Source organism: Oryzias latipes, chromosome 3 (assembly GCF_002234675.1).
Source record: "Oryzias latipes chromosome 3, ASM223467v1".
In the NCBI taxonomy this organism is placed as follows: domain Eukaryota; kingdom Metazoa; phylum Chordata; class Actinopteri; order Beloniformes; family Adrianichthyidae; genus Oryzias; species Oryzias latipes.
The window spans coordinates 21,897,616-21,912,846 of NC_019861.2; the positions used below are offsets into that span (position 1 = coordinate 21,897,616).

Below are 15,231 nucleotides of genomic sequence, written 5' to 3' on the forward strand. Positions count from 1 at the left end.
ACTTTTTTTTTCTACTCTACACATGGTTCCTGCAGGATTTTAAAAAGTCTAACATTTAAAGTGACAGGTCTTAAATTGTCTTTTTTCCAAAATTGCCTACCGTTTTGTTTAATTGTGTATCCAACATTGGAAGAAACAATTTAATACAACCTGACGTGTGAAAATGTTACTATACTATACTATATTAACTTTAAACTCCCTTTTTTATTAAGTTGATTTTTTTTTTGTGGATTTAACCTATTTCACTGTTTGTTTTACTGTTTTTTTCCCCTGTAATTTACAACAACTCCATTCACAAAGATTGCATCTGATTGAAGAATCTCCAGACTCATTAATGTTTGTTTTGTAATTGTATGGAGGTGACACAATGGTGGCCAGGACCGAATTTGTGCTCTAAAGAAACAATGCCGTCAATTCAAATATTTTGATAAACTTTCAATATTTAAAACTTACCAAATGCCGTCCTTCCAGCTTTTGTAAAGTAAAAAAAATAATTAAAAAAAATAGCTTTGTATTTAAAGTCTTTAAAATGATTAAAGGAGATGAAATTTTGGTGATTTTGCAAAGGAAGGAATTTAAGAAATTTGTGGTTTACACTTTCACAACAGTGTACCGGTATGTATTTTTATTGTCACAAGAATATCTGAAGGAAAACTAAATTTCTCATTTAAATTCGAAAAAATACCCTTTGAATCTCAAGTAGTTAATAGAATCATGGTTTCCTTTTTGATCAGTACTTTAGTTTGATGATCTAACCCTGTCTGTAACCAATATAAAAACTTAAAAAGTCACAATTTTAATTTTAGAAAGCTTTAGGCTATGCAAGTCTTTTTTTTTTTCGTGCTGTAGTGTGCTTACTGACGATGCATGGGACAAACCGCTCTGAGGTAGGCATATAATGGCAGAAAGGTTGTGTTTAGACTGTAAGCATTTGATCTCCTAAAAAGCTAGTCTTTTCACAAAGGGGATCTTTCTTTCCCAACATACAGTCAGTAGTTAAAACCTTCAATCCTCCTGTTTATCTAAAGCAACTTGTGATCTATGCTCATCTTTCCAAGATTTTCCCAGGCTCCCTTTTAGGGTGGTTTCCAAGAGAGCCTTTTTTAAAATAAATCTATTGAGAGACATTTTCTACTTTTGCCATGTTTAATTTCTTCTGATTTGGCACTTGTAACTTGAACTGTGAAAATCCCAATTTATTCTTTTCACAAATCTCAATACTCACACTGAATGAAACCAAAGAAAAAAGATTAACCTCAAAGAGGACAAAGGACACAATAGTCCACTTATTTATCAAGTTTTAGTTATTGATCATGCAGTAATAAATTAATGATTCATTTTCACATTGCTGCAAGCACTGGGGTGGTAAAGTCTAATTTACCCCAAGCTAAATTCATTTTATCTTGCTTTTTAAACAGCTTTTTTACTTCATACACATTTTGACCTTTTAAAATGAAGTGTTGTGCAGATTTACCTCTGAGTTTCAGTGAAACCAAGAAACTAGAAAAGTGAAAATGGCTCAGCCCTGAGAGAACCTCTGTGATTTAAAAAACGGTTAGGGTAAGGAAGGATTTACAGAAGTGATAGATGTGACTTTAAATGTGTTTGATAGTTCCTGTAAATATACAGTTTGCACTCATTTGTATGAGATCATCACATCTCTGTCCTGACCTCAAAAAGGCAATTGAGGTTTTTGAGAATGTTAATAGTTTTCCCTTTCCAGTTAAAATCTTTTGGTGTGATGAAAACGCATTCGATTTTTTTTTTAACAGTTTCTATGAAACAATTTGTGGTTTTGAGGTGTTACTTTCCCTTACTGTTTTATAGGAAATGATTTAGCATTTGTACTGTGAAAAGCAAAGGTGTGAGAACACAAACGCATTTTTGACAGAACGGCACTTCATGTGAAAATCCATCTGGAACCAGATTTAACCAAGTACCTACCGAAACCTTGCATCTTAAAAAGTACACTCAGACACCCACACACAAAAAAAAAAAGGACGCAATTTTTTTTTTTTTACTTAGCAGCTTCTCTAAATGTAACAGCTGCAGAATTTTGCGACATTAGGTTTTGCTACAACAATTATAAAACCTTAAAAAGCAGCTTTAGTGGGACAGTTTATTTTAATCCACATTTTTTGTTGTAGCATAAAAATGGCTGAATTTCCTTTGTGCTACTGCAGAATGTTCTGAATATCTCGAAAACATCTATTAATACCAATAAAACTCCTGCCACAATAAACAAAACGTAAAAAGATGGCAGAAAGCACTCATGAATTTTATGTTTTATGATTTGTCATGTATCTTGTTTTGCTTTTTAAAAAGTAGCAATTAATTTTACTTAAAGTTATAATAGTTAGGAAGAATCATTAACGTAGAATTTACTGCATCAAGTATTTAATTTTAAATTCATTTTTTTATTAAAGAGAAATAAAATGAGTTTTGGATAACTCAACCACTAAATGAACACAGTTGCACTTCTAGTGATGGAGATCTCTTTTTTTGTGTTTTTCTGGGGCACTTCTCTTGTGATCTTCTCCACTATGCTGTCACTTCTTTCTGTAGCCTCATTTCTAGATTCCAGGCCTCGGGCCAAATCGAGATCTGGTTTGATGATGAAATCCCTCGTCAGGACACAAACAGTTATAATAAAAATGGTCATTTTCCTTTTTTTTAGTCTTGTCTTTGATTTATCTTTCGGATAAGTATTTTTTCCTTCAGCCAGAATCATCTGCCTTCCTGGCTAGTTTAGAAAAGTGTATATAAAATGTGAAAGTCTTCTCATCTTCTAGATAAGTTACAGATGCATTGAAAGGGGAGAAAAAACTTATTTTATGGATCTGGCGTTTCTGTTCACTTACACAATTGTTCTTAATAAACCCCTTTAATCTAATAGTCATTTTTTTTATTAATTTAAATAGTCAACAGTGTTGTCTGTATAAAAACTAAACGACTGTAGACTCTTTCATCTGTAGAGCAAATACTCTTACCTAGAAATATACTAAATTCTATTTCTGTTTTTTTCCCCTTTATCAATACGTATAATTAACCCACAAGAACCCAGACCAATTTTTTCTTAAAAATAAAATTGCGTAATTTATCACAAACCAAGTGGACCACTGAATCCCTTTCTGATATTTTTCTGTTACACTGAATGGTCACCATGAGTTCTTATAGGTTAATAGTTAAAAATCTTATTTTTTCTTTTTATTTAACATTATAGTATGGGATGTTAAAAAAGGGAGCCAAACACAAGGATTTTCCTTTGCAGCTTTTGTTAAACCTATACAGAAATCTTCAAGCATAAAATACACAAATGTAAAAAACTTTGAACAATATTAGAGCTGCATTTTAGCAACATCTCATGAATATTTGATTTAAAGTTTGTGTAGCATCTCTTCATTTAAACATTTTATCAGTTAGTGTTTTTCCTTAAACATTTACACACATTATAATGCAACAGTCAGTAAAAACATGTTTGCTTCTACTTTATCTGCTGGGGCTCGAAGACTGCAGACCATTAGCAAAAATATTCAGTGATTAGGGCCCACCTACAGTGATTGCATGTTGGAAAACTAAATGCATTCTTTGCTAAATAACCTGAGTGTTTTTTTTCTGATAAATATTGTCATTACAAACGTTTAGTTTTTTCCCCAAGGTTTTTAAACTGTTGGTTTTCCCTGCCAACGCCTGTGATCAGCTCAGTGTTCAAACGGTGCTCCTGCAGGGTTTGTGTTACGCTAAGCCCTCTGTTTTTGTGGGGGAAAAGTGCTCCAGTGCCAGAAAACTAAGATTTGATCAATGCGGACCTTAAGTGTAACTTAGTTATTACCAAATTAGGGAAAACTTTTTTTAAACTAATATTTAAAAAAATACAAATAAAATAAATAAAAAAATAAATAAAAATGCATTTGTATCAAGTAGCCCTGATAAATAAAATTTGTCGAGAAAGCTTCTTGCACGAATGAGTGAGTTCTTCGATGTTATCGCTCACAGGAAAATTATTCTCTGAACGTTGTAATTCAACAAATACTTCCATAGGCAGGTTCTGTGGTGGTGCTGTATCTCATAAATCGGGTAAACAGGTAGGTGAGTATCATGAATTTCTCAGGAGAAATGATGGAAATAAGGGGGTTTTAACAGAGCATGAAGGCATCGGCCCGGGCATGCCTGGGATCTCATTGCAGATACCTAGCCCGCCTATCAATGGAATCACAAGTACAGATGCCTAAAGACAAAATACTTTTAATGCGCTGCTGCTAACCTATTGAGATCCTTCAATTTATACTTCATTTGGAGACAAAGTGCTGCTTTTGCCTTTGGCAGGGACATTAACCTTTCCCTTGTTAGTTAATTTGTTAGGAAAACTCTTTTTAAATGAATAAAAAGTCCCAGACACTATGCAACAGCTTTCTCTTAATATAGTTATACTTTACATTTATAGTGTCCAGAATGCCAAGAGTTTATTTTAGTTTGAAGCATCATTTATGGTTCAATATTCTTGAGGCTTTTTTTTTTTTTTTACCTTTTTTTATTTTTAAGGTTTTAAATGCACTTCCTGTAACAATATAGTTAGGTTCTTGTGCTTGAAGCTACGTCTTTTATTAGTAGTTCACAAGTTCCTCCTTGTGTTATTGTAACACATCCACGCTAGATCATGTTTCAGTTTAATTTTCAGCTTTAATTGTTCCAAGGTTCATAAAGGCCACAGCAGATACAGTGGCTAATGATCTCATAAATAAATAAGCTTGTTTTAAAGGAGCCAGAGCTGAGCAACTGCCATTGAGAGTTACGCTTGGTTTAACTGAAAGCTTTAGCTTTGTAATATGAAAGATGAAACTATTTGTTAAATCTCATCTGGAGGTAAATAATGCCATGTATCTCTGTGCATTTACTGTATGAATGTTTGAATCACCATAAAATGCTGTTTTATAAACAGAATAACACAAGGATTAATGACAGCCTTTATGCTTTGTCCTCTGGTTTCTGCAGGCATGGAACACGATGTGCAGGAGAAGTGGCAGCAGCGGCCAGTAATGGCATCTGTGGGGTTGGGGTGGCCTACAATGCAAAGATTGGAGGTAAGATTTATTTAAGTTGTGTGCGTTTTTGTGTACTGCCACAACAAAACAAAATCTATTCTCGGAACATCTGTGTCGTTTTCTGTCTATATTTTTTCGCAACCTACATTTTAAATTGTTTAACGCCGCTGTAGTTGTTGTATTAATTACTGTTCCCCAATCGTTGTGCTTGTGCTGTGCTTTTGCGAGTGTCCGTACAAAACAAAAGCACCCATCTTGTCGAGTACGGTGTCAGAGGCTTGAAAAGACGTGTTACTGTAGCTTTGATTTAATCTGGATTGATTTTGTGTCAAAATGTATGTTATCAGTTTGGGAATACTCTCACCAGAAATGACTGGTGTAAAGCTTTTCTTATGCTTCCCCTGCCATGTAAGAGGTGCACAAAAATTCAAACACCTTTCTGCACAAAACCAACACAAGCAAACACCCACCTACACTTTGGTTTGACTCATATCTCTGAGTTTGTTTCTCCAAAAACTCAATAGCACAAACTATATGAGGACTGTGGGTTTTTCTGAGCCATTGTATTGGACTAAAAACTATAAACTGCTAAAAACAATTGATTCAAGGGTTGTACGATTAGAGATTAGCCATTTTGGAAAAGCTGCAAAATGACATTTCCATCACAGATATCAGTTAGGTTGTTACTGGAATTGACACAGAACTGTGTCCCTGGTGTTCTGAGGGGCTGCAACTGTCACTTTAACAAGTCTTGCATGCATTAAACATGCTGGGTAGACTGTGACAACCCACACGGTGAAATTTCATCACACTTCAGTGTTGGTGCCTGTGGTGTTGCAATACTCAACCAAGCTCCTTTTGAATGTTGTTCCATTTTATTTTAGTTTTTTTGTTTGTGGTTGCTCAAATTTCCTTTTTGTATTTTTTTAAAAACCTTTATGTAGCCTTGAAGGTGCAATGTAGTTAGTTTTGTGTTTTTTAATGCTTGAATTTTAAGTTTTTTCTAATTATCCATGAAATGATGGGACAAACTAAGAAGTTACATTTTTATATTTTGCAAAATAAAGTTTACATGTAATTGCTAATAACTTTTGTAGGTTGACAATGGAGATTTGTTTTTAAAAACTTAATTTTATTCTTTCAGATTTAAATTAGTAGCCGTCCTGTATAAACTAAACTTAACATCTTTCTTTCATTTGGTTGTTTTTCTAAAGTTTTCTGATTTAACCCTGCTTGCATTTAGGGGATTCAGGAGAAAACTGCAACCATTTCCACACAGGCAGCCTATATTGCTTATTTGTGAGTCTGATTGCGTTTTGCTGACATTAGGATGCAGCAGAACGAGTTCTTAAGGAAGCCAAATGCATCCTTTCACTGTCTCTCTGTTTATAACAGTACTCTTCTCCCTCTTTATATATGATATACACTGAACCTTGACTTTTGACTATTGACTATTGCCAGACAAGAATGCAGAACTTGATATAAAACTTAATATGGTTCCAGATGGCAATTGTGAATAAGATAAGTGTTTGGTGGATTTAATGGAGCAGAAGTTGGATTAGTCTACGCAAAGAGAAAAAGTATCTGTAACTCAGGGATGTCTTTGATCTGTAGATCCGAATATTATAACTTTAACTCGGAAATTACTAAATGAACCCAAAAATACGGTTTTACCAACACGGTAAAAGAAATCCAGTTTCTGTGATATATTACCCATCATTTGCACTTCAAGTACAGCTGCTGTGTGTTCAATTATAAAACATTTGGAAGAAGTGCAGCAATGGCATATAGTCCCCGAGCAGTGGACTGATGTATACAGAGAGAGGACGGACTGCATACATCAAGTAAAATCATTGAACCGCAGAAAGCCTGACAAATGTTTTTATTTTCTACCGCATAAACATTTAGAAGCACACAAAAAAAGAGCAGCGGGCCACGTTTATATATTCATTACCGTGTAGCTTCATTGTCATCTGTCAATACCGTATTTGCATAAGTGCCACTTCCCACGGCTTACTAGAAATGAGAGTATCAGTGTGATGTAATTCACCTGTCTGCACTTTGTTGGTAGTTTAAATCTATTTAATGGATTTTTCCTTCAGTTCTTAATTTTGGTTTTCCTGTTCAGTCGAAAACTGAAAAATTGGACAGATACTGTTAGTATCTGTTAGTCTGACTGGGCTGCAACTGATTCTCAGGAGCGACTTAGATGTGAGTTTTTTTTTTTAAACATTAATATTATCAAATATTTGTTATTTTCCCACTGACAATTGGTTGCCCTTTAGCAGTTTTTCCCACTAACAACTACTGGTACTGTCCAACACAAAGGAGAATCTGATTATTCTCCTCCTAAACTTTATGATATTATTTCCACCAAGAAATTATATCCTTGTTTTTATTTATTTTTTCCTCGGACTCCATCACCTCCCAGTCTTGTATTAAAAAGACCTTCATCATTTTGGTAAACATGTTTATTCACTTTAATGTATAAAGTTAGTCTTGAAGATCAATATAGCTTTCATATTGGATCATTAAATATGGAACCAGAGCTTCAACCGCCTAGTTGTTTTTACACCCACTTGTTCGGTATTGATTGCATAAGAAATGTGTTGATTAATAAGCTTTTCAAAGAGTTGTTTGTTTCGTTTTGATGCCTTCAGTCAGACCACAGCTGTCTTTTTTTTAACCAGCCTTCCAGCAGTCTTCATCAAAGCTTACATGTGTAAAAAGTCAAATAAAAAAATTCAAATTACCTTGAGAAAAGGCAGCGGCAACTAAGGGGCTATAAAATAGAAGTACAATATAATCCTTGATTACCAAACAACATATAAATCAACATGACTGTTACCTGCATTATCACAGAATTTAGAAAATGATTTGTTGTTTGATTGGAGTGACATTTAAAACGTGTTTTTGTCTGAACACCTCATGACTTAATCTCACTCATTTATTTATATGCAATACATGCTAATCTCAGGTGATATTTTTTAGCTTCTTGCATGTGTAAAATGCTTGATATTTTGGATTTGTGTTCTGCATATTACACATTTCAGTCACTACGGTGCAGGTTGCTGTGGAAACAAAAGCGGCTCACTGTTTTTTTTTTAGATGCTTTTAGGATCTTCAAAGATCCTCCACTGTTCTACTTAGACAGAAACATTGTAATTTACTAGCCTGTTAGGCTGCAATTAGAAGTTTTTATTTTAAAGTTTTTTTATTCTTTATTCTAACCACTGAATCTGTGGGTGAAACCTACCAAGACCATACACACATCTGAACTCAAAGAAGGAAAAATTGGCTCAAAAACAACTATAAATGACTTTTAGATGACATCTGTGGTTTGGCACTGGCTGAACTGTTCACATTTCTAAAAATAAGACCAAATCTTATCCAATTTACTCTGTGAGAGATGCACTAATTTCATCTAGAGGAAGTCAGCTAGTGTTTTCTTTCATCTCCCAGATAGATTTTGGGCCTCAAAGGAGTACTTTACACTTAAGGAGATGGTTCACTCATCATGCAGCAGATCCCCCTTCCCTCTCTCCCTCCTGCAGCCAGCTCAAACACTGAAGGAAAATCAATACAAATACTGTTTGATCTACATGGTTTGGACAATAATAATATCACAGTCGATGCACAGTAAATGAGTGCCAGCAGTATTTTATACACCCCTGAATGAGCTTTTCTAATCCACAGGAACAGCACTGTGGTGAAGCAGGGCAAACGATGTGCCTGTGAAATGCCCTAGCTCTGTAACTATACATGTGCTTAGCTGCAGGTCACAAGGACTGATGGTACCTAAAAAGATCTTGATTCAGTTTTAGAAAACATAAATTATAGTGTTTCTGCAGTTATTTAGGTGAAGTGTTCTTACTGACGTCATACTGTTTTGCATTTTTTCTCGACATTTTGCTCTTTAAATGCTGAGGTTCAGGTGCAATAAACAGGGGTGGTTAAGACAGTCTGCTCTGGTAAAAACTTTAGGAGAAAAACGTGCAGTGCTGGTCAGATTCTTTCCCTTCACTGAAACCACATTAAAACTTTACAGTTTTCTTTTTCTAAGACACTAACAAAAACTGGCAAGAAGACTTTAAAGTGTAAAAATGGTTGGTGGTTCTCCATCTCGATGCCCGGAATTTAAAAGCAGCTCAATACTTTAGTTCTCTAACTGAAAGATGGAGGAATTGAATCATTGATCTAGCCAGAAACTTGATCCTGTTTATTGCAAGGCTCCAGAAAATATTGCACTTTTAAAGTAGCCATGAAGTTTCACAAGGAAAAGTAAACTTTTTAAAAAATATATAATTTAATAAAAAAAACTTTTACTTTATGCAAATATTGTTTATAATGTGTAGATGGCTTTTCTTTGGTGATCATCACTTTTTAACTGGTCCAATGGGATTAATTATTAGAAATTGTTAGGAAGTGCGTCAGCTGTTCCTTCTGTTTTTTCATGTGGTGGCTGAAGGTGTGCGTATGCTGGATGGCGAAGTGACGGACATGGTGGAAGCCCAGTCTCTCAGTCTAAATCCTCAGCACATCCACATCTACAGTGCAAGCTGGGGCCCGGAGGACGATGGCAAAACGGTTGATGGGCCTGCCAAACTTGCCAAAGAAGCCTTTTTGCGTGGAGTCACAGAGGTCAGTGTTCAGTTGATTGATGTGCTGGACAATTATTTCTTTCCCTTCTTTAAGCAGGAATGTAATTGATGTTTCAACTGGAAGGGACAGAAGCTGGAAGAACAAAGCAGCTTTTGACAGTGAAAATTATAAATGGGGGTTGGAATATCTAAAATTCATTGAGTACAACAATGTAGGATATTGAAGTGAATTACGACTGATGAAAGTTATATTTTTAGCTTTTTAACTTTTGGCAGTTTTTATCTCTTTTTTTTTTGTCTTTGCTGCTTTTTACGCTAATCTTGCTTTCTTTATATCACACATACCTACATGGTTTTAGCCATCGGAAACTGCCCTGCCTCTAAACATTTTAAAATATTCCAGGAACCACACTTGCACAAGCAATGCTAATATTCACATCTGTTTAAAAGCCTTTGTCAATATTAAACTGTCATTAGTGAGAAACAAACGAGTTAAGCCAGTCTCGCAGCTAAAGAGGACATTCTGAGCTGTCAGAGGTGCCCTCCATAAGGAAAAAAGGATGGCCAACCTTACAATGACTCCTGCTGAGGGGCTGTAGCATTCAGAGCATGCGCCATATAGCTGATTGGAACTGCTGACAGTGACAATTTGGAGAACTGGCCCAATGACAGCACTGTCAGATGGTGGTGTGGGTGGTGCGTAGCTGTAATTGATCAATGTGGAGTGAGACAGTGCCACTCAATACAATAAAGCAGCTCTCAGATGAAAATGATTGCACTTCAAGGGCTGAGAGGTTGGATGATTTATTACAATGAGCTGTTGTCATTTTCAGCCTTTTTGAATTGCGTTGCTGTCATGCAATATTTAGCTCTTTGAAATTCTCTGAGGGACCACCCTGGCCCTGCGCTGTGTGCTGGCTTTTAATGGGCCGTTTTTGAAAGGAGCCCTGGAAATGATTTTGCTCTCTTATAATTGGGATTCCTATTAAAGATTGAATGAGACTTTGTTCGTTTCTGTGTAATGGTGGCCTGCAGAATAATTGAACGAAGGGATGTCTGCTCGCCTTTCACAAGTGTCTGAAGGTAGTAAATTTTTTTCCAGGGTCGTGGCGGTTTGGGCTCCATCTTTGTTTGGGCATCAGGGAACGGAGGACGGGAGAAGGACAGCTGCAACTGTGATGGCTACACCAACAGCATCTACACCCTCTCCATCAGCAGCTCCACACAGAATGGCAATGTCCCCTGGTACAGCGAGGCCTGCTCCTCCACCCTCGCAACCACTTACAGCTCAGGCAACATCAATGAGAAACAGATAGTAAGTTGTGGCTGTCTTGTATTGGTCCATTTCATCAGATATAACAAACCAAACTATTCCCTCACAGGAAGAACTTTTAACATTTGAGTCACAACAAGGCTGTTCTAATATCTTATTCTTTCTTGGCATTTACGTAATCAAAATTGATGTGAAAATAGACAAACTTTATTTTGCATCTGCTGCTATTTAGCACACAGCATTTGTCTCAGGCGTACACAGACTTGCATGCAGCCATAAAACACATTTCATTTGTGTCTAGCAGGCAGAGCAACTGGATGGACAGCTTATGGTATCGCCACGACATATGCCTGTTCCCTCAATGCTTCTGTGGCACACTCATTTAATTGTCCTGTCACTCATGATCCAGAGAATGAGAACCTGGAGAAAAAAAGTTTTCTGAAGCCCCTGAGGTCATGCTAAAGAGGGTCTCGTCATGTCCATTAATGTTCTTTTTACCTAGTCTTGTGTTGCCCACTTCCCTTTTAATTTAAAGCAATAGAGATATCATCTAGGATGATCAAATCTAGAAAATTAGAACACATCAATCAGTGCATGGAGGCAGTGAAAGCTGTCTTATCCAAGGACACTTAGACACCCTGAGGATCCAAACACATTTTTTGCCACCTAAGTTACATTTGCACACAGTCCATGTAGTCCTTTAAAAGATCGTTTTTAATGTTCTGTACTAGTCAGCAGACCTGTAATACCAAGTGCCTCTTTTTCCAGGCCTTTTTTACAATGTTTATTTGCTCTGTCCCTTTTTTTGTTGTAAAAAAAAATGTGTCTTGTTTTTTTTCACCACAAAATCCATTTTTATCCTTTTAAAATATTAGTTTCTCTTAAGACAAACACTCCGGTGCTGCTCCACTTCTCCTTGTATTGATACATGGGGACATGCTCACATCTGTCAACTGCTCTGTAAAACCGCAGTCTCCTGCTGTGGGTCATTTAGGGGGAAATCTCCTGTAAACAGTCTTGCTGAGGAGAATTATTTCTTCAGTTTGATTTCATGCTGATGTGTTTTTGCTTTTCGACTCTTGCTCCCTCATCCACTTGATGGTTTCTGCCCACCTGAATGCATTCAGTGAGGGATAAATGTGATGGCAAATGAAGAGAAAAATGCCCACTTATTGCTTATCAGTTCACCAGAGTGAAACAAATTGGGAAATTTTTCAATATGAATGCAGAAGTATGAAACCAAGAAATTAAATGATACTGGGACTTTTTTTTTCTTTTGATAAATGATGGTTGGGAGCACTCCAATCCATTTCAGTTGTAGCATAAGAGATAAATGATATTGGAGAAAACTTTCCTGATGAACTCCTTTTTGGTTTAATATTTTTAGGTGACTACAGACCTAAAATCCAAGTGCACAGACTCTCACACTGGCACGTCTGCATCCGCCCCTCTGGCTGCAGGGATCATTGCCCTCGCCCTTGAAGCCAAGTAAGTGCTCACCGCTGTCATATGTGAGCTTGGCCTTATATTGTTTTCCAACACATTACACTTTAATCTGTTTTTGTATCTTTTAAAATGAAGAATCTGATCTGACAGTTTTCCAAAAAAAAATTTTAGTTTTACGAAACTTTAAAACTGAATAAACTGAATTTACACCAAATTATTCACAATTTTAAGTAGATTGGCTCTGTGAGAAAACTGTTGAGAAATATTTAATTCTAAAGAGTATAAATACCATCACTTTGCATTGAAATGTAATACTTTTGTGTTGTCAGACTGAGGCTTCTGTTGAAAAAAGTGAGAGTTATTTCAGTGCTGTTCTCTAATTAAAAGTGTCTCTTCTCTTTATTTTAACTAAACTTGTAATGGAAAGACACACATAAATGTAAAAAAAAAAAGTTCCCTAAATACGTGTTAAGTGTTGTAATGATCTGCTATAAGTAGGATGTTAGAGGAAAAGGATGCGAGGGAAAATGCTTAAAATCCAGTGTAGAATTTACATGCTCAAGGATTTCTACAACTAAGTTACTGTAAATTAATGTTTTCTTTATTAATCTCATCAGAGAGCCAAACCTTGACCATGTGGTTAACTCCTTTTTGCACCCGATCAATTCCAGCCTGCAGCGCTGCTGGAAGAGCTTTGGAGTGAAACCTTATTTGAGGTTTTCTCAATTAAAGTTAAAGTTCAGAAACAGACATGAAATACATGTAATAGATATGTAATGTTGGATTTTGAATAGACTGCACGCTAGCTAGCTGAACACATGCAGTTTAGCACTGAAATGTGTTGTCACAGACTCTTTCTTTGATCCATTTTATTAGCTTGAATGCTTTTTTTCAAGCCAAAGCCTTGCCATATGTTACCTTGTGAGTGTATGCGTGTTTGTAACTGTGCGATACATGCACATTGCAGTCAAAACCTGACTTGGAGAGACATGCAACATCTGGTTGTGCAAACGTCTCATCCTGCTCACCTGCTTGCTAATGACTGGAGAACCAATGGTGTCGGGCGTAAAGGTACAGCAAACGCATCAAATGCCTTCTACAAGTCTAACATTTTTAATGCATTTAAAAAACAAACAAACATGTTGATACATTTTGGAAACTTACATTCATGTGTCACTCATCTTTTTTCCCCCATCGTCTCTGCAGTTAGCCATTCATATGGGTATGGACTTCTTGATGCTGGTGCAATTGTATCACTTGCAAAGAACTGGACCAATGTAAAGCCACAGCGAAAATGCGTGATCACCATGCTTAGTGAGCCAAGGTTAGTGCACTGCAGCCTCACAAATAACCCTGCTCTGACTATCTGATCTCCATGACAACATGTTTTAATTCATATTAACAGTTGCTGTCAAGGATTAATTAAAACTAATAAATCCCTTTGCACAAGCTCTAAATAACTGCCTCATTTATATTAACTAACGTAGGGCAGTCAGGACAGTCATTGACCAACATATGATACATTTACTCTTTTTACACAGCAGCTCTGTAGTAGTTTTATAGATGGTATGCTACCTTAAATCAGCATTTTATTCTCCTCATTTGCCAGATCAATTGCATCTTTATTTGATTTAAAGCTTTAAGTCGACACGAAACAAAAATTTAAAACAAGCTTTTTTGGTTGGAAACATTTCTAATTTAAGTCGTTTAGAAAAAAGCTGTAAGAAATTACATACAAGATTTAAAAAAATCTATCAGCCTTCATATTTTTTTATAAACTGGACATCCTTGCTAGTTTGCAGAGACTTCAGTGCCTAAAGATAAAAAAAAGAGCTAATCACTGTTAAAACAGTCTGGTGCTGATGCACAACATAGTATATAAGTTGTGCAAAGGTACTTCTCATTCTTATACTGTCTTTTGCCCCCAACGTGCAAGACTTTCTTAAAAAGATCTTCAGCAATAAATCTTTAAGAAAAGTTTAAAGTTGCTCAATTTCAGTTCACCCTTTTTGAGGGATTTATTTTCACTTTTTAAAGCTTTTATTTTTATTCCACCCACTTGAATCTGACCTTTCTGAGTCCAATTGTGTCGCGTTCTTAGATGGAGATGCTAATCCACGCTTTTATTTCTTCTCATCTTGATTACTGCAACACCATCTTCATATGTTTAAGCAAAAAATCTTAAGAATGGCTCCAGGTTGTCCAGAACGCTGCTGCAAGGCTTTTAGCCAATTCTCCCAAGTTTTTGCACATCAACCCGTTATTAATTCAGCTGCACTGGCTCCTCATCCGTTTCCGAATACATTTTAAAATCCTGGTTTTAGGGTTTAACATACACTGCTCTTAATTACCAAGCACCGGTCTATATAAAAGACTTTTTGCAGCTGTACACTCCCAGCAGGTCCCTGAGATCATGTGACCAGAGTCTACTGGTTGTTAAGAGAACGCGGTTAAAGACGGCCTTTTGCAGCAGTGGCTCCATTGCTCAGGAACTCCCTTCCTCTGAGCCTCAGATCTGCAGACTCAGTGTTTTCTTTTTAAAAAGCTAAAAACCCATCTTTTTAAAATTGCTGTTTCATAATTCGTTTTTATATTTTGTGTTTACTGTGAAGCACTTTTTGATTTTTCTTTTTTTTTATCTTGAAAGGTGCTATACAAATAAAGTTTATTATTATTATTATTATTATTATTTTGTGTTTAACTTTTTGTTGGCAACAAATTTCAGTGATAACCCAGTGATGTGCCTGAACAAAAAAGCAAATTTAAATGCTTTGAAACTGGTCAGAAACAAAATCTTAACAGAATTTGTGAAATAAAAGCAAATGCCTAAAAAAAAGCTTCAAAAGTCCTTCAGAAGAACAGAATAACT

At 36.0% G+C, this 15,231-nt stretch overlaps 1 protein-coding gene across 3 annotated transcripts in view; it reads left to right on the forward strand.

Annotated features, from left to right (window-relative positions):
• The window catches only part of LOC100049240 (furin-1), a 60,946-nt gene that overhangs the window by 36,120 nt on the left and 9,595 nt on the right, over positions 1-15,231 (forward strand). For all 3 annotated transcript variants that reach the window (XM_004067205.4, XM_004067206.4, XM_020714503.2), the window contains exons 7-12: positions 4,993-5,081; positions 9,511-9,683; positions 10,746-10,958; positions 12,304-12,404; positions 13,330-13,433; positions 13,569-13,686. In XM_004067205.4, the coding sequence (XP_004067253.1) occupies positions 4,993-5,081; positions 9,511-9,683; positions 10,746-10,958; positions 12,304-12,404; positions 13,330-13,433; positions 13,569-13,686 (798 nt within the window). The remainder of the gene's footprint in view (positions 1-4,992; positions 5,082-9,510; positions 9,684-10,745; positions 10,959-12,303; positions 12,405-13,329; positions 13,434-13,568; positions 13,687-15,231) is intronic.